General features: G+C 60.5%; 1 protein-coding gene across 3 annotated transcripts in view; it reads left to right on the top strand.

Moving 5' to 3' along the window:
- The window catches only part of SH3PXD2A (SH3 and PX domains 2A), a 194,713-nt gene that overhangs the window by 119,537 nt on the left and 49,893 nt on the right, over window positions 1-25,283 (top strand). For 2 of the 3 annotated variants that reach the window (XM_056120486.1, XM_056120485.1), the window contains exon 6: window positions 15,815-15,843. In XM_056120486.1, coding sequence (XP_055976461.1) covers window positions 15,815-15,843 — 29 coding nt within the window. Of the gene's footprint in view, window positions 1-15,644; window positions 15,844-25,283 lie in introns of those variants that run through there. The other variant, XM_056120487.1, reaches the window with a different exon arrangement.

The raw sequence follows: 25,283 nt of genomic DNA, 5'->3' as shown, positions 1-25,283 counted from the left end.
GCAGACCCACAGGTGAACGACCCTCTGCTGACAGGCTGGGACACTGCTGACCCTCCACCCTGAAGTATAAACATGGGGTCAGGTAACAGCAGAGAACAGCGTGTTTTGACTGGGGCGGCTTATCGGGTTATCAGAGCCTGTGTGTGCGTGTGTGTGTGTGTGTGTGTGTGTGTGTGTGTGTGTGTGTGTGTGTCTTTGGAGGTCTGCAGATAACCTCCAGCCCCTCTTTTCAGTGCGCTGCTGCAGGAGGGGCTGAGGCTGGCCCGTGTGTGTGTGTGTGTGTGTGTGTGTGTGTGTGTGTGTGTGTATCTCTGTCTCTTTGGAGGTCTGCAGATAACCTCCAGCCCCTCTTTTCAGTGCGCTGCTGCAGGAGGGGCTGAGGCTGGCATGGCTGTGAGGGGTGGGGGCAGTTGTACCCCTTTTCCATTGTGCAGGAAATCCTGGTGTATGTTGGGGGGGCGGCAGGGACTGGCTGCTCAGGCGCGCAGGGCAGCCACGGGCATGAATGTGGTGCTGGCCCTTCTACGACCGGGCTGCCTCAGCTGCTCCCCTCGTGGCCCCTGGCACATGAGAGATTTCCATGCAACTTTGGGTAGTATATAAACTAGGTGTACAAATCAGATACTTACTGAAAATCATAAAGACATTTATTTTAAACTTATTTTTCCAAAAATTAGGTGACATCCCCAATCCTGGCATAGCCTTCTCCCCGCTCTGATTTGGGACAAGCCCTGGCCCACTGTGAGCCCGGACAGCCTCTGATCTGTGTGCTGGAACAGCCTCTGGCCTGTGCCCGGACAGCCTCTGGCCTGTGCCCGGACAGCCTCTGATCTGTGCTGGGAGAGCCTTTCACAGTTTAAGATGCTAGGTTCTGGACCACTGGCCCTACAGAAAGAATGTTTTAGAAAGAGCATCAAAGGTTTCCCTTTGAGGAGTCTGGCAGAGAGCCCTCCTGGGACTTTGTCCTCCTCCCACTGTCCCCCAGAGTGATTGTCCAGAGCCCTCCCCTGCCCTTCTCCAACAGCAAACCCCGGCTGACCTATCTTGTTCCAGTGATGAAGTCCGGGCTTTATGTTAGAGTCATCACTTTCCTCACATCCCTCCAGCCCATGGGCGCTCTTTTCAGTATTCATCTGGGCGGAGGGGAGGGGAGGGTTGGAGGCTGGAGGGGTCGTATAGAGGTGAGGCACTTGCCTCGGATGCATGGAGCTTAAGGTCCCTTGAGCACTACCAGTGTCCTCTCCTGAGCTTAGAGCCAGGAATAGCCCCTGTAAAGGGGGATGGATGAAGAGGAGGTGGAGGAGGAGGAGGAGGAGGAGCAGGGGGAGGGAGGGAGGGAGGGAGGGAAGGGAAGGGAAGGGAAAGAGAAGAAGAAGGAGGAATAAGAAAGAAAAGGAGAAGAATTCATCAGGATGGCTTGTTTTGTTTGTTTTGTTTGGGGACCACACCTAGATGCTCAGGGCTGGAGCCAGGTTGGCTGTGTACGTGGTGGGCTTCCCACCCTGGTTCTCTCTGTAGCCCCCCATCAGGGATCCAGCTACATCCAGCCCCCTGCTGCTACCTGGGTCAGACCACCGCTTACCCGCCGCCTCTGGGGTCTTCCTGCACTGCCCAGTAAGGGAAGGAAGGGGCATCTCAACACACACGCAGAGCCCAACAGCTGCTCACTCCGGCCCTCGAGGCCTCCCTTCGGACCCTCGTGCCCTGCTCTGCTTCTTACACCTGCCGGCCACCTTCTCCTGTAGTGGCAGGGGGGCTGTCCCCACTGCTGGACATGCCCCCCCCCAGGGAGCCCCTACTCCTGCCAGCCTCTCTGTTGAAATCCCCTCATGCTTCCCTCTGTACCTTTGTTTATGGAACACCCTGCTGGCTCTGTCAGCCCCTCCTGAGAGAATGTTCCAGAAGAAACATTGTCTGCCCCACTTCTCACCAGCTCCTGGAGTGGACACTAGAGAGCTGATGCAGGTCACACCGGCCGGGCTTTGTCCTGGGAGCTGCCCTGGCAGAGGCGAGCAGGGCCCCGGGCCACAGCCAAGGCCGCCCGCCAGGCGCGTGCAGGACCAGACTCCTGGCCCGGCAGCCTCCCTGGCCATGCAGCTCACGTCACCTCAGCAGCCAGGGCTGAGGGAGGCCAGCTCGGGCCCCTGGACGTTCACTTCCCACTTGAGGATGCCAGGGCCTTGGAAAGCCAGCGTGTGTCTGTATGTCTCTGTCTTACGTGCCTGTCCTGTGGAGAGTGTAACTGTGTGTGTGATGTGTGTGTCTGTGTGAGACGTGTATCAGTGTGCCCATGTGCATGTGTGTGCGATGTGTCTGAGATGTGTATGAGTGTGTGCAGGTGTGTGATGTGTCTCGTGAGATGTGTATGAGTGTGTGCATGTGTGTCTGTGTGATTTGTATGAGTGTGTACATGTGTATGTGTGTGTGATGTGTCTGAGATGCGTATGAGCGTGCGCTTGTGTGTCTGTGTGATTTGTATGAGTGTGTACACGTGCATGTGTGTGTGATGTGTCTGAGATGTGTATGAGTGTGTGCATGTGTGTGATGTGTCTTGTGAGATGTGTATGAGTGTGTGCATGTGTGTCTGTGTGATTTGTATGAGTGTGTACATGTGTATGTGTGTGATGTGTGTCTGAGATGCGTATGAGCGTGCGCTTGTGTGTCTGTGTGATTTGTATGAGTGTGTACATGTGCATGTGTGTGTGATGTGTGTCTGAGATGCGTATGAGCGTGCGCTTGTGTGTCTGTGTGATTTGTATGAGTGTGTACATGTGTATGTGTGTGATGTGTGTCTGAGATGCGTATGAGTGTGTGCATGTGTGTCTGTGTGATTTGTATGAGTGTGTACATGTGTATGTGTGTGATGTGTGTCTGAGATGCGTATGAGTGTGTGCATGTGTGTCTGTGTGATTTGTTTGAGTGTGTACACGTGCATGTGTGTGTGACGTGTCTTGTGAGATGTGTATGATTGTGTACATGTGTGTCTGTGATTTGTTTATGAGTGTGTACATGTGTATGTGTGTGTGTTGTGTGTCTAAGATGAGATGTGTGTCTGTGTGATTTGTATGAATGTGTACATTTATATGTGTGTGATGTGTGTCTGAGATGCGTATGAGTGTGTGCATATGTGTCTGTGTGATTTGTATGAGTGTGTACATGTGCATGTGTGTGTGATGTGTGTCTGAGATGCGTATGAGCGTGCGCTTGTGTGTCTGTGTGTGATGTGTGTTACACTGTGTGAGCACATTATCCATCCTCACGGGGCGGGGTCGGGGGGAGAGCAGGATAGGAGGATAGGAGTGCTAGGCCCTCCTGCTGACTCACGCCCTTCCCTCTGGGGCCACCCCTGAGGTGACTTTCCAGCCGGCCTGGGAGCTGTGGAGCACGGGGCTTCCCTTTCACCTGGCACTGCCCACATTGGGGCCCTGGCTGTGCCCATCTCGGGGCCAAGGGCTCTGGCTCGCCTCTGGGCTCCCGGCCTGGGCCTGTCCTGCTCAGGCCCGCCCAGATCCCGGCTGAATTCTTGGAATCGCATGGAGGCGCCTTGCTCAACAGGTTTTTTTGTTCCTGGGTTGCAGGGCCACAGAACCACCCTCTGCTGTGGCCCAGAACAATGGCCCAATGTTCCCGGGGCCTGGGTGGGGGAGACTTGAGCCAGATGCCAGCTCCCTGCCCCAGCCTGCCCAGGCAGCTCTCTGGCCAGGGTCCGCCCCTCCACCCCCTGCGTCCTGCCCTGCTCTGGAACATCCCGGCACACCTCTGGGAAAGGAGACAGCGTCCCCAAAAGGCCTGGCCAAGCAGAGCCCTGGGCTGGGACTGGACTTTGACCAGCTGGCTTAGCTTTGGACTCACTCTCTGTTGGGACAACCCCTAACCCACTCCATGCCGGGACAGCCTCTGACCTATGACAGCCTCAGCCTCTGGCCTGTGTCAGAGCCCCCCCTCCAGGAATTGGATCTGGCCGCTGCAGGGCTGAGGCTGTGGGCAGGTGTAACCAGCCCCATGACCAGTAGTTTGCCCTGTGGGGCAGCTGTGTCATTGGCCCAGAGCTCTTGGGCGTCCTGAGTCTCACTGGCAGGACCGTTTGTCCCTCCTCCTCAGTCCAGGCTGGGGCTCCGTGTGCCCTTATGCAGACCCGGGCAGTGGAGATGGGCCCGGGTGTGACTAGGAGCTGACCGGGGCTCCCTGGGGTCCACCCCCCACCCCGCCCTGTGGGAATCCTCTCCAGGTCTCCTAGGAACCGTGGGGTGCACTGACTCTCCGCCAGCTTCGGGAACCCCGAGTTCCCACCCTGCCCCCCCAGGGACTGGGAGTCTGGAAATTGGACCCGCCTGACCCCTCCCCACTCCACGCGACCCTCCAAAGCAGGTAGATTTGGACAGTTGTTCGCCTTGTCTCCATTCAGCGTCAGGGAGGGCAGAACCAGAGGGTCAGTGGGGTCCCTCGAATGAATTCTGCATTCCCACCCCAGTGTGCAGTGACCTGTGGCGGCCAGGGCCCGGGAGGCTGGCTTTGGGAACAGAAGATGTCCCTAGAAACAGGTCGGTTGGAGAGTCCGGCCTTCCTGGAGACGGTGTGGCCGCTCACACTGGGTCCAAGGTTGGTCCCCTCAGGCGCCACCACCGTCCGCTTTGCCTGTCATAGAGCTGCATGCGCATGGCGCCACCTCGTGGTCACGGTGCAGATCACAGGTGGCGGCATCCCGCCCTCCTTGCCTGAGGGGCCTTCTCTGAGGCTCTTCGGGCCAGGACACCTTTAGCTCACGTGTCTCGGCTCCTGTGGCTCTTCGTTTCCTCATGCCTCAGCTCAGGAGTGCCTGAGTCCCCAGTGCTTTGAGGTCTGCACCCCGCTGACCCCACAGGCCAGGAGACCAGTTCTAAGTTGCAGGGTGAAAACTTCACTCCGCCCAGAGGGCAAGAATCGTGGAGGGGACACTGGGGGCGCTTTCCACAGGTGGGGTCCCTTGAAGGAGAATTCAGGTATCTCACCCTCCTCAGGGGCCTTCGGTCACCTCTTGGGGGACACTGGCCTCAGAGCCCTCAGAGGACCTTCCTGCTTCTCAGGGGTGCCGCCCCCTACACCCCAACAGCACAATGAGATTGGTTCCGGAAACACTTGAATGGTCAGAGATGTGACCTTGTCAGAGATGTGACCTTGGCCTTGAGTCCAGCTGTGACCCCGGTCCTGGAAGGACAAACCCCTTAGCCCCCCAAACCCCTACCCCAACACAGAGCTTGTTCCTCAGTGGGGTGACCCCATAGGACACGCAGCTGCTCCCTGTCTTCCCCAGCCTACAACACCAACACCCTCTACCCTGCACAACCCCTCCCACACACCTACACACCACAAGTATCCCCCACAACCCCTCAATTCCCCTCCGCCACAAACCCTCACACACAGTCCCCACCCCACACCCAACCCACCATATACACAACCCGCCTCACACACAACCCCCACTCCACACACAACCCGCCTCACACACACTCCCCCCACCCCACACACAACCTACCTCACACACAGTCTTCCTCACACACAGCCCCTGACCCCACACAAAATCCATCTCGCACACAGCCCCCTTTCCACACACAACCCCCACACTACACACAACCTGCCTCACACACAATCCCCCACCCCACACACAACCTGCCTCACACACAGCCCCCACCTCACACACAATCCACCTCACATACATCCCCCACCCTACACACAACCTGCCTCACACACAACCTGCCTCACACACAGCCCCCATCCCACACACAGCCCTTGTCCCCACACACATAACCTTACTGCACACATGCCTGCGGCCCAACTCCAAGGATGTTTGGGCAGGGCCAGGCCCAGGGAACTGCATCCCTTATGGGGTATAATTTTGCAGTGCAGTTTCCTCACTGTGTTTCCTAACGTGTTGGTGCTGCAGGGATGAATGCAGGGCTGCACATGTGCCAGCTGGGAGCCGCCTCCCGGGCCTGGAGTTCCCTCCTAGGGAGTGTGTCCACCCTGCCACCCACACCTCTGGCCAATGTCAGGCTACCCAATCAGGCTGAGGAGAGCAGGAGGTGTGGGGGGGTGGCGCTTTTCCCTCCTTCCCACATGCAGTGCCCCTTCCCCTGGCCTGTGAGAGAAGAGGGGCGTGGCATATTTGGGGCTTTCCCCACGCCCCAGAGCTGCTCTGGTTTCCAGACCTTTCCACAGTTCCCCTGCCCAGCAACCCGGGGTGAGGCCTACCTGGCTTCTGCAGTGCTGAGGCCGCTGGCCAAGTGTGGCCAAGCAGGGTGGGGTGTCCATTCCAGCTGGGGGCCCACCTCCAGCCTCGTCCCTCCCCCACAGGAAGTCCTTACAGCGTGGGCCTGTGGGTGGGCAGCCCCTTCTACGCTTACCTCTATACCTGTCCCCACCCCAGAATCTCGGAAGGTCAGAGGGCACAGGTCACTCTCAGGGGCCACATTCCAGCCTCCAAGCAACCTCACAGGAAACAGTGTCCACATTTTAACTCACTGGACTGTGGCCTCGTCCACTGCACAGTGGTGGTCACTTCCCCTGATGCAGACTGGCCTGGCAGGCATGAGAGGTCACGCGACTGACTTCCAGAGCATTCCGTGGCAGATGCCAGAGCCTGAGGCGGTTCACCTGCCCACCATGGAGATGAGCACAGGGGCTGGGAGCCTACTTTGCACCCAGCAGATCCCAGATGGATCCCTGGCACCACATAGGGTCCCCCGAGCATCCCGGGAGAAATAGCGCTCTCTAGGGGCCAGGAAGAAGGCCCAAAGGGCTGGAGTGCAGGCCAGGCATGCTCAAGGCCCCATTTCCATCCCTAGGACCACATGACCTCCCGGGGGCTGCTCTAGGGCCCCCAATCGCTCCCTCTCCCCCATAAAACAGCACACTGTATGGCAGATGGTCACAACGAAAGGGCCTGGGTGTGGGGTTGAGTCGAGGCTGGGCTAAGCCTCACCCCTGCCTAAGCATCACTTGCTGACCGCTGCTCAAATGCAGTTCCCAGAGCCATCAGGCGCCCCCTCCTGGCCGAGTCTGCAAACAGCGGGGCAGGTGTGTGTAGCCCTGGCCACAGCCCAGCCCAGCTGTGGGTCACCCTGGCGGGCTCTGCGGCAAAGGGCCGGGCTGTGACCGGAGGCCACCCAGAGAGACGAGGCCTGGACCAGAGTTTGGGACTCTGAGTCAAGTGCTCATTCTGATCCGAACACTTTCTCTGCCTTTCCCAGTACCTCTGGGAGGGTGATGCTCCGGGCCTGTAGACCAAGGTCAGTGCTCTGTCCTCCCCGAGTGGCCGGTCAGGGCTGACCTCGTGGGGCCGAGGCAGGCACCCCACACACAACAGAAAGACTGAGCAGTGCCCTGGTGGACAGGACAGGGCACCGTGAGCATCTCCCGGGGTCACACTTGGGGCCACAGATCAGAGGTCATCCACAGGTGGGCCCATACCTGGCTGGTCTGCGGAGCCCTCTGCAGCGCTGGGCCTCATCCCCAGGTGGGTGCCAGATGCCAGGGAAGTCTCTGGCTTGGAATCTTCCAGAAGCAGCTCTGGGGGTGAATCTGGAAGCCCAGCAGACTGTTTCCTGGGGGAAGAGAAGCCAGGAGAAACGACCGAAGGTGGGCGTGCGGGTGGGGGTCGACACAGAACTGCGACCCCACGGGCTGCTGTCCCTCTGCACCTCCAGAGCCCCCCAAAGCCGGTGTGCACAGACCCGCCTGTCCCTGGGCTCGGGGCTGGGGCCGCCCTGCCCCCTCCCACACCCAGCCACACTTGCCACACGTGGCCCTCCCGGGTGAGTGCACTGCAGGCCTGACCGTGGACCTGACCCCCCCTGGTGACTGGGGGCAGCTGGGGGGCAGCGGAGAGCAGAGAGGAGACCCCAGCCCTGGCTAAAGTATTCAGCAGGACCCACCTCGGGGGCCTTCCAGGGGCTGGGACTTGCCAGGGCTCAGGCAGGGGAACCTGGAGCCAGAGGGGTACAGGGGCCGGGGGAGGGGGTGAGGCCCTAGGGTGGGGACAGGGAAGGGGTGGGGGCTGCCCTCCCGCCTTCCCCCCATTCAGACAGCGGGCAAGGGCCTTGCCAGGGGGTTCTGAGCAGGGCAGAGGGGCATGTTGGGGTGCTTCTGCCCCCCACTTCCCTCCCTTCCCAGGGAGCCTGTCCAGCACCTCACTCAGGACAGACAGAAGGACCGACTGATGGGGCTTGGCTGGACTCACAGCCCGCGGCCAGGTGGTCCCCTGAGTATGTGACCCAGCCGGCTGTGGCTCCCCCAGGGCCTCGGCTGTCTCCCACTCTGGTGACACTCTGCTCCCCTCCTCGCCACCACCTCCGCCTGATTCGGCTTCTCTGGATGTCCCAGCCATGGGCTGACAGCCTGACCACGGCTGCTTATGCCCCGTCCCTATCCCTGCCACTCCGCGCTGTGTGACTACACAGGTCGCCCACCCTCTCTGATCCTTTCCTCTAAAACAGAGCAGAGGGGACTCCCACCCATCGGGCTAAAGCAGAGCTTCCTGGCAGGGGCACTGTGCGAGGGTCAGAGGAGCTTAGGGTTAGTTCCTGCCTCAGTTCCTGCCATCTGAGGGCTCAGAAGACTGTGAGGTGGCCGGGGAGGGCCCAAGGGCTGGGCAGATCCTCTGTGTACGAGCATCCCCAGTCCCATACCTGCTCCCCCCCTCCCAGCACTACACTGAGCACTTCTGGGTCTTTCCTCTCACCCCCACCCAAATTTCAGTCTGGGGAGCCATGGGTGGAGCCAGGGCAGAGCCCCACCCGGTCCCCGGGGAGCAGGAGAGGCCAGACAGGCTTCTGGGGCCTGTGCCGGCCTTTGCTTTGGCCTCTCCGTCAGTCTGGGGGCCCCTGACCCCCGTCCCTCTGCACTTTCGCCTGGGGCAGGAATTCCGGCCTCTCCGGACTGTGCGGCCACAATGGGGCCCATTCTCCGCACCCTGGGAAGGAGGGTCCACAGAGAAGGGGCGATTCTTGTTGCACACAGCGGCCCTCAGAGCCACAGCTGAGCCAGGGCACAGGGGGTCGGGGGGGGCGGCGTCAGCACCCGCTTTCTACTTCCCTGCAGGCCACTGCCCCTGGGAGCTTCCGTGCAAAGGGGCTCCCGGCCAGAACCGACCAGGCGAGGGCCAAGCTGGGGGGTGGGGGGGCAGCACTCCTGGACCTCAGCTGACCCAGGCCCTGGCGGCCCCAGCAGCAACACCCGCCTCAGCTGACCCAGCCCTTCCTCGAACCCTCCTACTCTGTTCTGGCACAAACATGCAGCCACGCTATTTGGGTTTCAGACCCAGGCCTGGAGGCTCTGGAGAACGGGCACACGGAGGGCCTGAGACTGGCGTGTCTTTATTTTTATACGTATATGATATTTTTATTTTGAATCACCTTGGATTACAGAGTCGCAAGGTCGTTCACGGTGGAGGGTCAGGAACACCCTGTCCCCACAGCCGTCCCTTCACCAGTGCCCCCCCCTTCCCTCCTCCCATGTCCCCAATTTCCCTCCCCCACCCTCTGGGGCAGGCCCTTCCCCTCCCCTCCCCCCTGCTCCCTCCCTGGTGCTCCCTTGCCCACTGACCCCCCCCCCATCCCTGCACCTGCCCCAACGCAACCTCTCAGCTTCTGATGCCTCTGGGCTTTGTCTCTCCCTTGTGAAGTTTCTGTCTGTCTCACACGGGCACGGCACGGGGCAGTCAGACATTCACATCCCCGCCCGGAAGCAGCAGACACAGACAGACAGACAGACAGACAGACAGACAGACTTGAGACAGAGCATCTCTGGGCTGTGGGTGTGCTGGGGAGGGGGAGGGGCTTCCTCCTTGAAATGCTCGTCCCCTCCCTGCTGTGTTCGGTCACAGCCACTCCCGACCTGGGGCAGCGCCTGGCCAGGATCTGCGGAGCCTCCAGCCCACACTGATCACCCCCAGCTCCGCCCCCTACGTCCCCCTCACCTCCTGCCCGAGCTGACCACCTGGTCTTCTGATCCAGAACGCTCTGTCTTCACAGCTGGGCATAAAAGCCCCACGCTGGCCGTCCCCGGCCCATCCCTGGCCCATCCCTGACCCGTCCCTCTGTGTTCCCGCCCTCCTCCACGGGGCTGCTCCTTTCCCTGCTGTTGCTTCTCCATGGAACCAGCTCTCACAGGCCTCCTCCTCCAGGGAGCTACCTTGGGTGACCCTCCCGGGATCTTATTTCTCTGTGCTCAGAGTGGGAGTGCTCCCGTGTCTCTCCGCAGGAACGGTGAGCGTTTCTCCCTTTGCTTTGGAATCTGGTCACCCCAGATTCTCACACCAGAAACGTGTGTCTCCTGAGTTCACTCAGCCCCCCACCAGGCACTGAGAAAGTGCTCACTGGTTGGTAAGAATTTCCCCCCCTCACCCCCCCCCCCCCCACACACACGCACACATACTCACAACATACCCTGACTCTCATGGTCACCTGCAGACCCCAACGAGTGTCCCCAGGTCCCGGGCCGAGTTGCCACAGACTTGCAGTTCCTGTCCGTGTCCTGGGCTCCCTAAAGCAAGCCAGCAGGCTTGGGGTGGGGCGCAGGCACAGCCCTGCAGTCCTGGGCGCCCCCCACAGCCACCAAGAACCCTCTTCAGTCCCAGACCCTGCCTGTGAGTCGCTCCTTTGAGGGGTCTCGCTGCAGAGGTGAGGCCTCTGGGGACAGCCCACACCCTGCAAGTTCTCCATGTTGTCAGTCTAGCAGCCCGAGCCTGGGCGAGCCACCACAGCCCTCCAGACCTGAGTGTTCCCATCCATAAAATGGGTGCCCATCACCTCTGAATCTTCTCTGCAGTGAAGGTCACAGACCCACGGGGGGGAGGGGGCTTTGGAGACCCCGCGGTGGGCAGGGACCCATGTGCGGGGACATTCTCTCAGGGCGGGACCTGTTTCTTTCCCACTACCGCCTGCCACCCCGTCTTCCCTCTTCACCATCTCCAGTCGGGAGTGGGGGGCCCACATGTCTCGGCAAGGGAGATGGGAGGGGGGAAGGGAAGAAGGCCAGGCAAGGCGAGGAGCCTCCGGGGAGCCGTTGGAGATGCCGGCCACTTTGCAAATGTGTTCTGTGGCTCTTAGCAGGCCACGCCTCAGAGGTGAGAGTTCCAGAGCAAGTTTGCCCCCATGGGGTCCATGTCACCCCCGAAACACGATGCTCGGTGTGTGGTGGAGACCTCTCCTGGGGAGGGAGAGGGCGAGACCCACACTGAAACGGGCTGGACACCCCCCCCCCCCCCACACACACACGCACGCACCCACGCACACACAGACTCAGCACGGGGGTTGCAGGCTGACAGGCCCCCTCGCTGCCCTGCCTTTGGTCTGAGGGCTCTGCACTGTGTGCGATGTAACAGGCGTTTGGGAGACAGGAGGGAAAGAAAAAGGGCCCACGTGGCTCTTTCTGTGCCCGCGTTACGCACGGACCATCCGTTTGTGCCCCCCCCCCCCCCCCAGCCCTAAGGGGTAGGCACAGTTATTTGTCAGCCTTGTTTTACAGAGAGAGAATTCGAGGCGCCGGCTAGCAAGCGGGTCGTGGAGAATCAGGCTAGGGCCTGTCTGAGTCCAGAGCAGATGAGTGGAGGAGAGGATGAGGGCCACGGCGGGAGATGAGGATGAGCCCTCCTGCCTGGCGGGGCAGAGATCCTGCTGTTTGTGGGCCACCCCTAGTGGTGCTCAGGGCTCACGCCTGGCTCCGCAGTTAGGGTCACTCCTGACTGGGGTCAGTGCAGGCCGGCCCCGTGTATGGCAGCTTCCTTCCACTCTGTACTGTCGCTTCCGCCTGGACTCCCTGTTTCAGGGCGGTCGGGACTGGGGCCAGGAGGGAGCACAGAGCACTCTCGGGTGGTCTGATCCCTGCACCCGAGGGTCCCCCAAGCACCACAGGGTGTGTCCTGGAGGCCCCTGGGCACCGATGGGGTGTGCCGGGCACCCTGCATGGCAGTTCCCAAGCAGTACCACGGGCGAGACCCTGGCACTGAGCGGAGCGCCTGGCTGGCCGGTAACCCCTGTGGGGGCTCCCAGACTTGCTGAGCATCGCTTGGGAGGCTCCTGGTTTTTAAAAACGAAAGAAACTGGGGTGGGGATGCCAGTGCATCCTTCTCCCTGCCAGACTTGTGGGTCGTGGGGGTACCGGGGGAGGTCGTAGGCTTCCTGTTTGAGCCTTCACAGTCTCCTGGGCGGGGCCCCGAGCCATACATAGCATAGAGGGGCGGGCACTCGCCTTGTATGTGCCCAACCTGGCATTCCATGGTTCGAGTCTCACCCACTCACCGTGAGCCCCAGCTATGTCCACACCGCCAGGAGTGACTCCTGAGGGCAGAGTCAGGAGTAACCCCAGAGCATCACCGGGTGTGACCCCTTCCCCGCCTCCTGGCCTGGCCTGGGGTCCAAACCCGAGCCCAGAGGCTGAATGTCCTGAAGGAGCCAGAGCTGCACACAGCACCCACCGGAGGCTGGTCAGTGGCAGCAGCTCCCAGTGCACCAGCTGGGGTGGGGTGGGGAGGGGACAGGGGGTGGAGACACTTCCTGTGACTCTAGGAAGATGGTGATTCAGCAGCTCATCACTGCTGCCTGGACCTTGAGCTCTGGCCAGCGGAATCCTGGCGGGTGGGTAAGAGCTTCCAGCATCAGCTCAGGGAAAGAAGCAAAGTGTGTGTGTGTGTGTGTGTGTGTGTGTGTGTGTGTCTGTGTCTGTGTCTGTGTGTGGTGTGTTTGTGTGTGTGGTGTGTGTGTAATGTGTTTGTGTGTGTGTTGTGTGTGGTGTGTGTGGTATGTTTGTGTATGTTGTGTGTTTGTGTGTGTGGTTTGTGTATATGAGCCCTCCTGCCGGAAGGGGCAGAGAGATGTTGTGTGTATGTGTGTGTGGTGTGTTTCTGTGTGTGTGGTGTGTTTGTGTGTTGTGTGTGGTATGTTTCTGTGTGTGTGGTGTGTTTGTGTGTGGTGTGTGTGTTTGTGTGTGGCGTGTTTGTGTGCGTATATGTGTGTGGTGTGTTTGTGTGTGTTGTGTGTGGTGTATTTGTGTGTGTAGGTGTGTTTGTGTGTGTGTGTTGGGGAGTTGCGGGGGTAGGTCCAGGCCAGGGCTGGCTGCTGGGCCGCGGGGGCAATGCAGACCCCCCCTCGGTTCTCCTCCCTGCCACGCCTGGTATGTGAGGTGGGAGAGGCCCGGCCAGGCCCTTGAGCTGCTTCTCCACATACTCAGCAGCTCAAAATACGCCAGGGCTCTGCCAGGAGGAGAAGGTGCCTGTGGGCCGGAAGCTCCCAGGAGGCTCCCTGTGGGGGGGACCGAGGGCTGGATGCCGTGTGCCCGGGGGTGCCCGCCTGCTGGCCCCCCTCATCCCAGACGCCCCCCCCCCCGCAGTGTCTGCTCTGTGACCCTCACCCCAGTGCTTGTGTGGCGCCCTGCTGCAGGGAGGATGGGGTTCGAGTCTCGCCCACTCACCATGAACCCCGACCGTGTCCAGCTGCTTCTCAGAGCTCTGTGACCCCTGACCAGACACGTCTGCTGGGGACAGCACTGCTGAAGGCCCAGGGGTTCTGGAAACTTCCATGCCCCCATATGCATATATTTTTTTACCGAGTATCAGGTATCTTAGGGGTGCTGTGGGGGTGATGGTGAGTGGTGTTGAGCTTTAGCGCCCCTGGGGTCCGTCCTGCCTCCAGTCAGGGCTGTAGTTGAAGGGATGACGGTGGGTGCCGGGCCAGAGCTGCCGCCTGCTTCTGAGTTTGTGAGAGTTCCCAGAGGATCCTGTAGGCGACTGACCCACTGACCAGGCCTGGCTCTTAGCACCACCCTGACTCAGATGACCTGCCTGCCCCCTAAGTGCCCCCAAACAGATGACCCTCCTGTCCACCTGCTGCCCCCATAATGACCCGCCTACATCTCCCTCTTCCCAAGGCTGTCGACAGGTCAGAGTCTCGGTGGCTGTACCCCTGTGTCCACAGCACGGTAGCCGAAGCAACTCCTTGTGACCCCCAGAGAGCGACCCCCAGCCCTTGCGCCCCTCCTTGCCCACCCCATCTGGCTCCCTCTGCAGAAAGGCAGGAATTCCCTCTTTGGAGTGGCAAGTTTGGGACCACATGGCACCCCGCCCTGGGGAGCCAGGCACAGCCAGGCATGTCGTGGGCACCCTCCTGTGTCCCAGGAGTTGGGCAGCCCAGCTTGGGAGGAACCCAAGGGAACTCGCTGGGCCCCCTGCTCCTTCGGGGACTCCTCACGCCCAACCCCTCTCCATGCCCGCCAAGCAGCAGCTTCTCCAGCAGAGAGGGGGCTTCGGAAATGGCCCCCGCATCGTCTTGGCTGGTTCTCAGCCCAAATCAGGAAGAATTAAAGAGCCTCAGTGGGGGCGGGGGCGGGGGTCTCACCCCTGATCCTGGCTCCAGGGGCATCACCAGGGAGCTGGACAGGTGTCCACCCCCACAGCCCGGCCAGCCCCCAGCTCAGAATCTGAATCTCCAGGCCCGCCCTCATGAACCTGCAGCCCCAGAGACCGCTGGGCTTCCAGATCCATGAGCAGACAGGCCATTGCAACCCTTCTGCACCCTGATTTCAGTATTCTCCGCATGTGTGCGTGTCTGTGTACGTGTGTGCATGGGTGCACGTTTGTGTGTGTGTATGTGCGCACATGTGTATGTGTGCGCGTGAGCCGTGCCCAGGAGAGGGGGGCTCGTGGTGCTCCTCTCTCTCCAGGAGTTTCCAGGGGGTGAGTTGGGGGGGGTCTTTCCTGAGCACTAGTGCAGCCTGGGAAGGTCCCTTGAGACGGATGGGAGAGGCCCAAGGCGGGAGAACGGGCTGAAGGAGTTGGTGCCGGGTCCCAGCCAATAGTACAGGGAGCAGGGCACTTGCCATGCAGGCCCCCGACCCCGGATGCCATCCCTGGCACCTGATATGGTTCGCTGAAGACCACCAGGGGCGATTGCGGAGTGCAGGACCAGGAATACGGCCTGAGCATCACTGGGTGTGGCTCCCCCTCCCAAAACAACATCAAAAAGGAAGTTAAAAAAAATCCTGCACTGTGGCTCATGGGGGCTGGGGGCACTGGCGCGGGTAACTCAGGGGCTTGCAGGCTCCTACGGGAACCTGTGCTAGTGGGAGATTTCCTGCCTTGCTGACCTCAGTTACCCCACTGACCTCCCCGCCCCAGGTTCCCAGCCTGACCCACCAATAGCAACTGTAGGCTACAGTCCGGCGCGGTGGGAGGGACCCAGCCCCTGTGCTCTCAGGGCGCAGAGGGACCCAGAGTGGCACATCTGTAATTACCAGGCTGCTAGAGTCAGCCAGCCCAAGGGAGACCCGGGGAGGGTGCCACCTGCACTCCCGTAGGATGCAGAACCCCGAAGGGCCAAGGCAGGACCTGGGCTCCAGCCACCCGCTGGCGGTGCCTCAGTTTCCCACAGGAACCCAGTGCCTGAGGACCTGCCTGGCCTTCCCGGGTTAGCCTAGGATCTGGAAAACGAAAGGGTGTGTGTGGGGTGGGAGGGGGGGAGCCTCCGGGCCGGCAGCGGCGGGCGGGGCGGGGTGGGGCGGGGCGGCGGGGCGGCCAGGCCCGAGGAGCGGCGGAGTGGGGCGGCGGGGCCCCCGCGGGCGGGCGCTGCGCGCGGTGCGGTGCGGTGCGGAGCGCGCGGTGCGGTGCGGTGCGCGCGGTGCGGAGCGCGCGGTGCGGCTGCGGGCCGGCCGCGGGGATCACATGAGCAGCCGCGCCGGGACTGGGCGCCGCAGCCGGCCGTGGGCGCTCGCCGCAGCCCCGCAGCCCCGCAGCCCCGCGCCTCCTCCGCGCCGCCCTAACCATGTCTGTGTGTTGTTGCTTCTTTTTCAGGGACTATGGCAGCTCCAGGAGGAAATCAGGTAAGGGAGCGCCCGGCGTTTGCCCTCCGTCCCGCGTGGCCTTTCCGGGGTGATCGTCCTTGCCTGTCCCCTTCCCCCTCCCTCCCCCCCGCCTCGCCTGCCAGGGACCCCCTTTTGCACCTTCTCCCACCGCGGCCCGGTGGGAACGGGACTGAGCGCGCGGAGAGTTCTGGGGCGTCTGGTAAGGGGGCAAAGACCCCCGCCCCAGGTGGGCAGAGGGTCCCCCTCTGCATGCTAGTGGCGGGTGGCGGGAGGGACCAGGGGGCTTGTCCCCCTCTGGGGCGCTGAGCCCCGGAGCTGAAGGGGTCCGATGGGAATGACTCAGTTTCTGCGCCCTCCCGCCTGGCCAGCGGGGTGGGGGCTCTGGAGGTGACCGCGCACCGGGATGGGAGCACAGCGGCTCCATCCTCCGCCCCGCCCGCCCGCACAGGTGCCGGGCGCCCCGGAGTTTGCAAAGGGGGTGGAGACTGGGAGAGGCAGGGCTCAGCGCGGAGCTGGGCGCTGTCAGCCGGGGTCACCCAAGGCTGGGCGCAGCGCATGCCTGAGAGTGGGTGGGGTGTAGCCCTGGAGGAGTGCGGCGGCGGGGGGGGGGGGGGGGGTGCTGTGTGCTTCTTGTAATTCTGGGGGTGGTGAATTGGGGGGGCGGGCAGCCATCTGGGGGCCTCTCGCTCTCACGGATCTGGGAAGTGTATGCCTCTGGGTACGTGCCAAGAGCTGGTCTAGAGGCCAGAGGTCAAAGGTGGGTCCCCCTAGAGTTCTAGGGCGGAGGAGGATGTTGTCTGGAGGTCTGAGTTTTTGTGTTTGCTTGGGGGGCAAGGGGGGTGGACGTCCCACTAGGGGCTGTTTGGATGCATAGTTGGGGCACCCTGGTGCCTGCCCTGAGGGTGTGTTTTTGTGTTGGGGTGCAGAGGTGTTTGGGGATCTGAGCCTGCCAGGGTGTTAGTGTAGCAGATTGAAGAGTCCAGCCCTGGTGCTGTGTTAGTGACCTGTGCTGTGTCTTTGGGAGGTGGAGATGGGTCTGCCTGGGCCCCTCGGTTGTGGGGGGGGAGGGGCGTAGGGGCGGGATGGGGCAGGGTCACGTGTTGGTGAGCAGGAGGGGAGCCCCGAAGGAGGAGCTAAGCTGGGCCAGCCGCTTCTCAGCCCCCATCCCAGGAACTGGTCGTGGGTTCTCTGCCTCCGTTTCCCCTTGACTCTCAAACACAGCTGCGTGGATCTGTGTCACCTGTAGAATGCAGAAAAACCTTAGCCTAATGCCTGGGGCTGGGATCTGGCTCCATGGGGAGTCCCATGGGCGGCCCCAAAACAAAAACAGGATCCAGTCCTGCCTTAGTGACTCTATCAGTTTATCCTTTTTTGTTTGTTGGTATGTTTTGGGGGTGGGGGGGGCCACACCCACTGATGCTCAGAACTTAGTCCCAGCTTTGCCCTCGGGAATCCCTCCTGGCAGTGCTTGGGGGCCCTGATGGGATGCTGGGATGGAACCTGGCTCAGCTGCGTGCAGGGCAGGCGTCCTCCCCACTGTCCATCTCCCCTCCCATCCTTTGCTGCAAACCTGGGACGTTGGCCTAGTCCCTGCTCTGCTCTGGGGCTCAGGTCCCCCCCCTGCAGGAAAAGGTTGTAGCGGACAATCCCTCAGGCTCCCTCTGCTCCTGATCTGGTTCCCAAGCCAAGCAGGACCCCCACCCCCCCGGGAAACCTTCCCCCACGCCTGCCTGTTATTCTGCCTTCCATTCTCAGGCCTGAATGGACGGGATGGGAAATGGCATCAATGAAATTACTGGTGTGCTTGTGATAACAGCTTCCTGTGTCCGCTGAAGTGAGGCTCTGCAGCCTCAGTTTAGAAGCTTCTCTCCCCAGAGACCTGGAAGGCCTTCCTCCCTCTCTGCCCAGAGGCTCATCGGAGCTGGGGATTCCCACCCACTTGTTTCATTTATTGGTTTGGGTTTTGTTTATTAGAACCACACCCGGCCAGTGCTCAGGGCTTACTCCTGGCTCTGCCCTCCGGGATCACTCCCTGTGGTGCCCAGTGGGATGTCGGGGATCGAACCCCACTCAGCTGTGTCCAAGGCAAGCTCCCTTCCCGCCGAGCTCTCCCAGGCCTTGTAACGCGTGCTTTCCACGCTGGGTCATGGTGCCCAGATTTGCCTCGATCCAGGCCTTCCTGAAGTTGTGTCTCGGATGAGATGAGTATTTGCAGCCCTGGGCTTTGGGGAGTGTGGATGGCCAGGCATCTTGTAGGTGGGTTTCAGCCCTGGGGCAATGGGTGGAGAAATACAGACCGCCCCTACCCCCCCCCACACACACACACACCCGGTTGATGGCACAGCGTCCTCACGCCCCAGCTTGCTCCTCTCACCAGCCTACCCATCAGCGTGGGGCTCACCAAGCCCCCACAATCACGAGCTAATTCCCTAAAATACTTTTCTCTCTCTGCACATTTCACACACCCTGTTTGGATATATCTCTGGAAAGCCCTGACTAACACACGCATCCTGGTCACAGTAAAGATTAGATAAAGAGAAGTCAGCTGTTCCAGGATTTTTTTTATTTGTCTTCTTTGGGGGCCACACCCTGTGGGGCTCAAGGGCCACTCCTGGTGCTTGGGGGCCTCTCCTGGGGGTTCTGGGAGGACTCTGGTGCCGGAACCCAGGCCTTCTGCGTGCTCCAGCTCTTGGTACCCTTTCCAGCCCAGTTGGGGCTATTTGAGCCTTTATTATGTGCTTCCAACTTCCTGTCTCCTCCCCTGCCAATCAGAGCCCCTCAGCTCGTGGGGGAGTAGATCCCCCCTGTGCAGATGAGAACCCCAGCCTCCAGGCTGGCTACCTGCTAGCCAGGTGAGTCCACATCTTGGTCTCCACCCTGCGTGCTGGGGCTTGAAGCTTGCTAGGGCCAGAGGCCCCAGTAAGAAAGTGAGGGCTGTTCCCTGGGAGCGCAGGTCATATATGGGCTGGAGCAGTAGCATAGCGGGTAGGGCCAGGTTCGATTTCTCTGCCCCTCTTGGAGAGCCAGCAAGCTACCAAGAGTATCCCACCCACACAGCAGAGCCTGGCAAGCTCCCTGTGGTGTATTTGATATGCCAAAAACAGTAACAAGTCTCACAATTGAGACGTTACTGGTACCCGCTCAAGCAAATTGATGAACAACAGGAGAACAGTGCTACAGTGCTTCAGTGATATATATATATTTCCCCAAGACTCAGTCCTCCTGGGAGGATCTCTGTTGGGTGCAGAGCCAAGGTAAGAGTGTGTGGGAGGCTGGGAGAATGTTCTAGGGCAGCGTCCATGCCTGCCTCCATGGGCCACGGACATTGCCCCTCACGCCTGCTCCTTGGGGATCTGCCCCACCCGCCCAGAGTCCAAGGTGTCCCCACGGCCCCCTGGCTCTGCCACTTGCCCTTCTCTGATGGGAGCCCTTTCACCCCTGCAGGAGACCCCCCAGCGCCCCGGGTACTTTCAGGGTGTCTCCTCCAGAGCTAGAGGGAGTTCTTTGTCCTCACTGGCTTCTGGGCACCACCCTGAGGACCACCCTGGGACTGCCCCTCCTCCCGCCCCTGTCCCCCAAGTCCTCAGTGTTCCCTCCCTTTTGCACTGTTGTTCTCTCTGCTTGAATGCTGTTCCCTGTTCTTCCGAGTAGCTGAATACTCCCCTGAAGCCCTCAGTTTCCTGCCCAGGGGCATGGGAGTCTGTGTGTGTGTGGGGGGGGGGGGTGCCAGGGATGGACCCAGGGCCTCACGCGTGCAAAGCAGGCGCTGTCACACTGAGCGACATCTCCGAGCCCCACAGTCTGGCTGCCCCTCAGATCCCCATGTTTCTCTCCTACACATCCCTGCGCATGCCCAGTGCTCTCGTTTGTTCTGTTTGACCTTTTCACCATGGACTGAAGGGTCTGGTTTGTTGAAGGGAGGGGGAGGGAGTTGCCAGGGGCGCTGCAGCCGCCTCGCAGGCCATTTTCTGGCACCAGGAGGGGTTCTTCCTGCTCAGAAGAGGGTGGGGTGGAGGGACTCCTGTAGCAGTGCTCATCAAGAGACAGAGCTGGTGCAAAGACAGGAGACCTCCCTGAGCGCATCTTATTTGGAGACCAGAGACCAGAGGCTTCGGCTCAGCTCACGGATCAGCGGCTGCTCGCTGGCCGCAGGGCCTGGCGGGGGAGCGAGAGGAGCAAGAGGAGCGACGGCCTGAAGGCCCCACACCTGCCACGCACATCCCTGCCGGAGGATGTGGGAGGAGCAAGGGGTGCGGGCAGGAGGCCCTGGAGGGTGCAGGCCTATTTGGGGCCATGGCCCAGAGCTGGGGGGGGGGCAGGGGCTTGCAGGCCATTTGAACAGTTTAGACTGTGTGTGTGTGTGTGTGTGTGTGTGTGTGTGCGCTTTTTGCTTTTGGGTGACACCATTTGGGCCACGTCAGGGCTCTGTGCTCCGGAATTACTCCTGGCAGGCTCAGGAGACGATGAGGATAGATGCCGTGTGCAAGGCAAGCGCCTGCCTGCTCTACTGTCTCTCCAGCCCTTGGACTTTTCTTTTTTTTTTTTTTTTTTTTTTTTTGCTTTTTGGGTCACACCCGGCGATGCACAGAGGTTACTACTGGCTCATGCACTCAGGAATTACTCCCGACGGTGCTCGAGGGACCATATGGGATGCTGGGAATCGAACCCGGGTCGGCCGCGTGCAAGGCAAACGCCCTACCCGCTGTGCTGTCGCTCCAGCCCCTGGACTTTTCTTTTGATTCGGGCTGCAGATGTGGCACATGCAGACGTGCCCAGGGGTCACATCTGGCGGCGCGTCGGGGATCGTGTACCGCCGGGATTCGAACCTTGATTACAGTCGCAGCCACCTACCAGGCAAGGGCTGTCGCCTCTGTCACAGTCCCCTCCGACCTCCAGGAGAGGGAGTGAAGAGCCAGCTGTGAGGGGAGGGGCAGCCCCAGGCTGTGGGTGGAAGGAGAAGGCGAGAGCAGGAGAGGGGGACACTGGGCAGCACGGGGTCCTGGGGAAGGTTTGCCCAGAGGGAGTCTGGCCGTGGCGCTGACTTTAGGTCAGACTTTAGGTCAGACTCAGACCCCGCTTCAGTGCTGAGACCCCATCGCCCCCTGCCCCTGAGCGAGACTAGCCGGCCGGTGCTCAGGGAGCCCGGGAGCCCGCGGGCCTCAGTGAGATTTCGCTCAAGGCATTGGCCAATTCAGGGGTCTCCAGGCAGCGCTGCCCCCTCAACCTTCAGCTGATTGACCCCCACCCCCCACTCCGACCTCCAAGACCCAGCCAGAGCCATAATCCACCAAGTCGTGCATTTGCCTCACACACAGCCAATCCGGGTTCGATCCTCAGCACCCCAGAGAGTTCCCCGAGCACCGCCAGGATCCCTGAGCTCAGAGCCAGGAGGAAGCCCTGAGCACCGCCAGGTGTGCTGGCACAGAAACAAAAGACTAGACAGACTCAGCTGTTGGAGGACAGAACAATCCCCCCCACCCCCACCCCACATCTCGCCAGGGGACACCTGGAACCAGCTCACTCCATGAGCCCCAGCAGGTGCCGTGTCCCCGGAGAGCAGGAAGTGGGAAGGGCCTGTGCTTTTGGCCCTGGGAGCACTCTGAGCTCTGCTGTGCGCTGGACAACCCAGTGCCTGGAGCTCGGTTCAAAACCCGCCTTTTTTCTCTGGGGCTTGGGAATTCTGAGTTGCGCCACAAGAGGGCGCCAGTGACCAGTGACCCCGTTTAGGCCTGTGGACCGTTACCCAGGAGGGGTGGGGAGGGAGGGTGCTGTGTGGTGCTGCCCACAAGTGAGGTTACTCAAGGGTGTTGCAATTTTGTTCTTTGGGGCTGATGCTCATCTCGAAATCCTGCTTACTTGGTGTTTTTACTTGGGAACGTGGTGAGCGTTGGTGTCAGGGTTTGGAGTTGGTGGAGTGAAGTTAGGGGGCATCCTTCCCGAGAAGGTGCTGCTGGACCGTGAGTCTGGACGGAGTCGAGTTTGCTCTCATGGGCATCCCTATAGGGATGCAGGGGAATGATAGCTTGGATTTCCATCAGCTGTGAGGCTTGGGTTAGCAGAGGCCCTGCTGCATAGCAAATGCATAATAATATTAGCTGTCATTGTTGTTGGGGCCAGGGGAGAGTATGAAAGTCTTGCTTTTAGTTTGTTTTTTTCTTGTGTGTGTGTGTGGGGGGGGAAGGGGTGGACCATATCTGGCCGTGCTCAGGGCTTACTCCTGGCTCTGTGCTCAGAGATCACCCTTGGCGGTGTTCGGGGGACCCTATGGGAGGCCAGGGATTGAACTAGGGTGTGTGATGTGACAGGCAAATGTCTTGTCTCTGTACTATCTCTTTGGCCCTGTTTGTTTTGGGGAGGTGCCCCAGGTACACTACAAGCTTTCTAAGCTCTACCCAGCAGTGCTTTGCCAGGGATTGAACCCAGGACCCCGTGTATGCCAGGCACAGCCCAGCCCTTGGAGCCGCAGCGTTACTGTTGGATTTATGGATAGGTTCTAAAAGGTCAGCATCAGCTGGTCTGACCTTTGGCCTCAGAGGAGAAGGCCCCGCTTGCATCTTTTAGTCTGTGAGCCTTGGGCCCGGGCTCTGGCCTTGCTTCAGTGCTGAGAACATGCACTCTGCATTTTTGTTTTTTGTTTTTTTGTTTTTGTTTTTGTTTTTGTTTTTTTTTGCTTTTTGGGTCACACCCGGCGATGCTCGGGGGTTATTCCTGGCTCTTCACTCAGGAATTACTCCTGGCAGTGCTCGGGAAGGATCATATGAGATGCTGTGGATGGAACCTGGGTCGGCCGCCTGCAAGGCAAACAAACGCCCTACCCGCTGTGCTATCGCTCCAGCCCCCACTCTGAATTCTTGTCACTGACCGTGTTCCTTGTCGGTTGCTTATTGCCAAAGAAACTACTTCTTAGCCCAGATAGTTATGTTTTCTAGGTCAGGGAAGTTAGCCGGCAGGAATTCTGTTCTTGCTGCTGAGGCGCCGGATGGAACCGAGTCCTCACATGCACGGGTACAAGCCATGCCTCAGGCCCCACAGAAATTTCCTTTTCCCTTCCCATGCCTGGCGGTGCTCAGGGGCTGCTCCTGTGGTGCTCAGTTGTTCCCGCAGTGCTCGGGGAGCCTGTGGTGGCGGGGACAGAGACCCGGCTTCGGCGTGTAGAGCAGGTGTCCCTGACACCCCCTGACGGTGTGGCACTCTGAGAAGCAGCAGCCCCTGAGCACCGCCTCCCGGCTCGAGATTCCTGTGAGGCCTGCCAGGCCTTCTCGCTCCACTCGGTCATGGCCAGCCAGAAAAAGGCCACAGCACCTGCGCCTGTAGACAGGGACTAGCAGCTGAGGGCCGGCAGGCCCCACGTGAGCGCAGGGACCAGGGAAGCCGTCAGGGCACTGTCCAGGGTCCAGGGCGGCTGTTTACGACATCAGTGTCCAGGGGAGGCACTCAGGGCGCCAGTGTCCAGGCCAGTCATTCTCAGCCACCAGTGTCCAGGGCGGCCATTCTCACAGTCTCAGCATCAGCAGCCTTCTGGTTTGAAGGAGAGATGCTAGGTTTTAGTGTGTGTGTGTGTGTGTGTGTGTGTGTGTGTGTGGTGGGGGGTTGTTTGTTTAAGGGTCACATCCAATGATGCTCAGGGCTTTCTCCTGACTCTGCACTCAAGAATCACTCCTGCCGGTGCTCAGGGGACCATATGGGATGCCAGGGATCCAACCCTGGCTGGCCGCGTGCAAGGCAAGTGCCCCCCCCTCCCCCCACACACATACTGTCCTGTCGTTTCCAGCCCATGGAGAAGAGATGTGGCAAGGCTTCATTTCGCATCCAGCTCTGGCTGCTGTGTGGGCAGGGGTCCGTCCCGCTTCCCCGTGCCTCGGTGTCTGTATCTGTGCAATGGGGTTAGGGCGAGTCAGCCCCTGCAGGGCTCCCTAAGGGTGACAGGTCGGGCAGCTGCACAGGACTGTCCTCTCACTGACCCTGAGTCAGGGAAACCAGCCTGAATCTCTCCTCAGATCACGGGACAAGGGCCTGTCCCCACAGGAAAGCCACCCTCTCCTCCCCCGCAGGCAGACTCTGGGTTTGCACCTGGTTCCCGACCTCACTGGCATCAGCCTCTCCTGAGCCCAGTCCACAGAGTCCCAGAGGAAGGCCAGAGGCGGGGAGGACAGCGCGTCAGGCGCCTGCCCTGCACGCAGCCTAGCCTGGCTCCACCCCCACTCCACGTACGGCCCCCTGAGCACTGATGGGAGCAGCCCCCAAGCACAGCCCAGAGTAGCCCCTGGGACCTCCAGATGTGGCCCAACCACCGCCCCCTCCCCTCAAAAAAATAAATAAATAAAGAGGAAGAGAAATGGGGCGGGGGGCAGCAGCCAAGGGGAGAGACCCCGGTGGGCACCCCTGTCTCCCGTGGGCTTTGACCGCTCTGGTGCTAACCCCAACTTCCTGTCTGATATGGAAGATGCAGGGAGACTTGGGGCTCTGCAGGAAGCATAAAGTGCCCTGGCTGATCCCAGGCAGCCGTGCTCCATGGAGCATCACTACCTGCTGTTCCCTGCCCCCCCCCACACACACACCCCCCCAACCCAAATCAAAACTGGGTCCATTAATTATCCTGTATTCTAAAGCGAGGACAATTGGGCCTGGCGAGATGGTTCAGTGGGCAGAGCAGGGCTTGCAGGGGGAAGGTTCGTCCCTGGGCACTACCCCCTGTGGTCCCCAAGCCCCACGGGGAGCGCAGCGTAACCCCTGAGCACTGCCTCGTTTGTTTGGCAAACTGAGGCAGCTGTTTGTCCTGCCCCCGCACACCCAACCCTCCCTCCTCAGAACCGCCACCCTGGGTTGCCGTGACAGCTGAGCACTTGGCCCGCTCAAAAGAAGGTCTCGGCAGAAAGGCGGGAACTCTGAGCCCACCCTGGGATGCTCCATCTTTAGGGCGGGTCCAGCAGGTAGGGTGCTTGTTTCGCATCCATAGGGATGGCACGGGTTCGACCCCTGGCGCCCCATAGGAATTAACCCTGCCTGAACTCTGAGCCAGGACTGAGCCCTGAGCACTGCTGGGTGTGGCCCCAAAACTAAAAAAAAAAATAACAATAATTTACTCCTCAAGTCCAGGCCGGCCCAAGTTCGATTCCTCCGCCCCTCTCGGAGAGCCCGGCAAGCTACCAAGAGTATCCCGCCCGCACGGCAGAGCCCAGCAAGCTACCCGTGATGTATTCGATATGCCAAACACAGTAACAACAAGTCTCACAATGGAGACGTTACTGGGCCCGCTCGAGCAAATCGATGAACAATGGGAGGACAGTGCTACAGTGCTACAAGTTCCCCAAATGGGAGGCCTGAGCTTGGAAACCAGCCAGCAGGCTTTGGGGGTGGGGAGCTATGCATCACTTAAGGAGAAGTTGCCAGAACCTGCAGGGGGCGTGTTAGCCCAGCGTTGCTCTCTTGACCCTTGGCCCTTGGTCAGCTTTAACCAG

Source organism: Sorex fumeus, unplaced genomic scaffold, assembly GCF_029834395.1.
Source record: "Sorex fumeus unplaced genomic scaffold, SorFum_2.1 ptg000043l, whole genome shotgun sequence".
Lineage (NCBI taxonomy): Eukaryota > Metazoa > Chordata > Mammalia > Eulipotyphla > Soricidae > Sorex > Sorex fumeus.
Note: the sequence above shows the minus strand (reverse complement) of the source record. Positions and strands in the feature narration are given on the sequence as shown.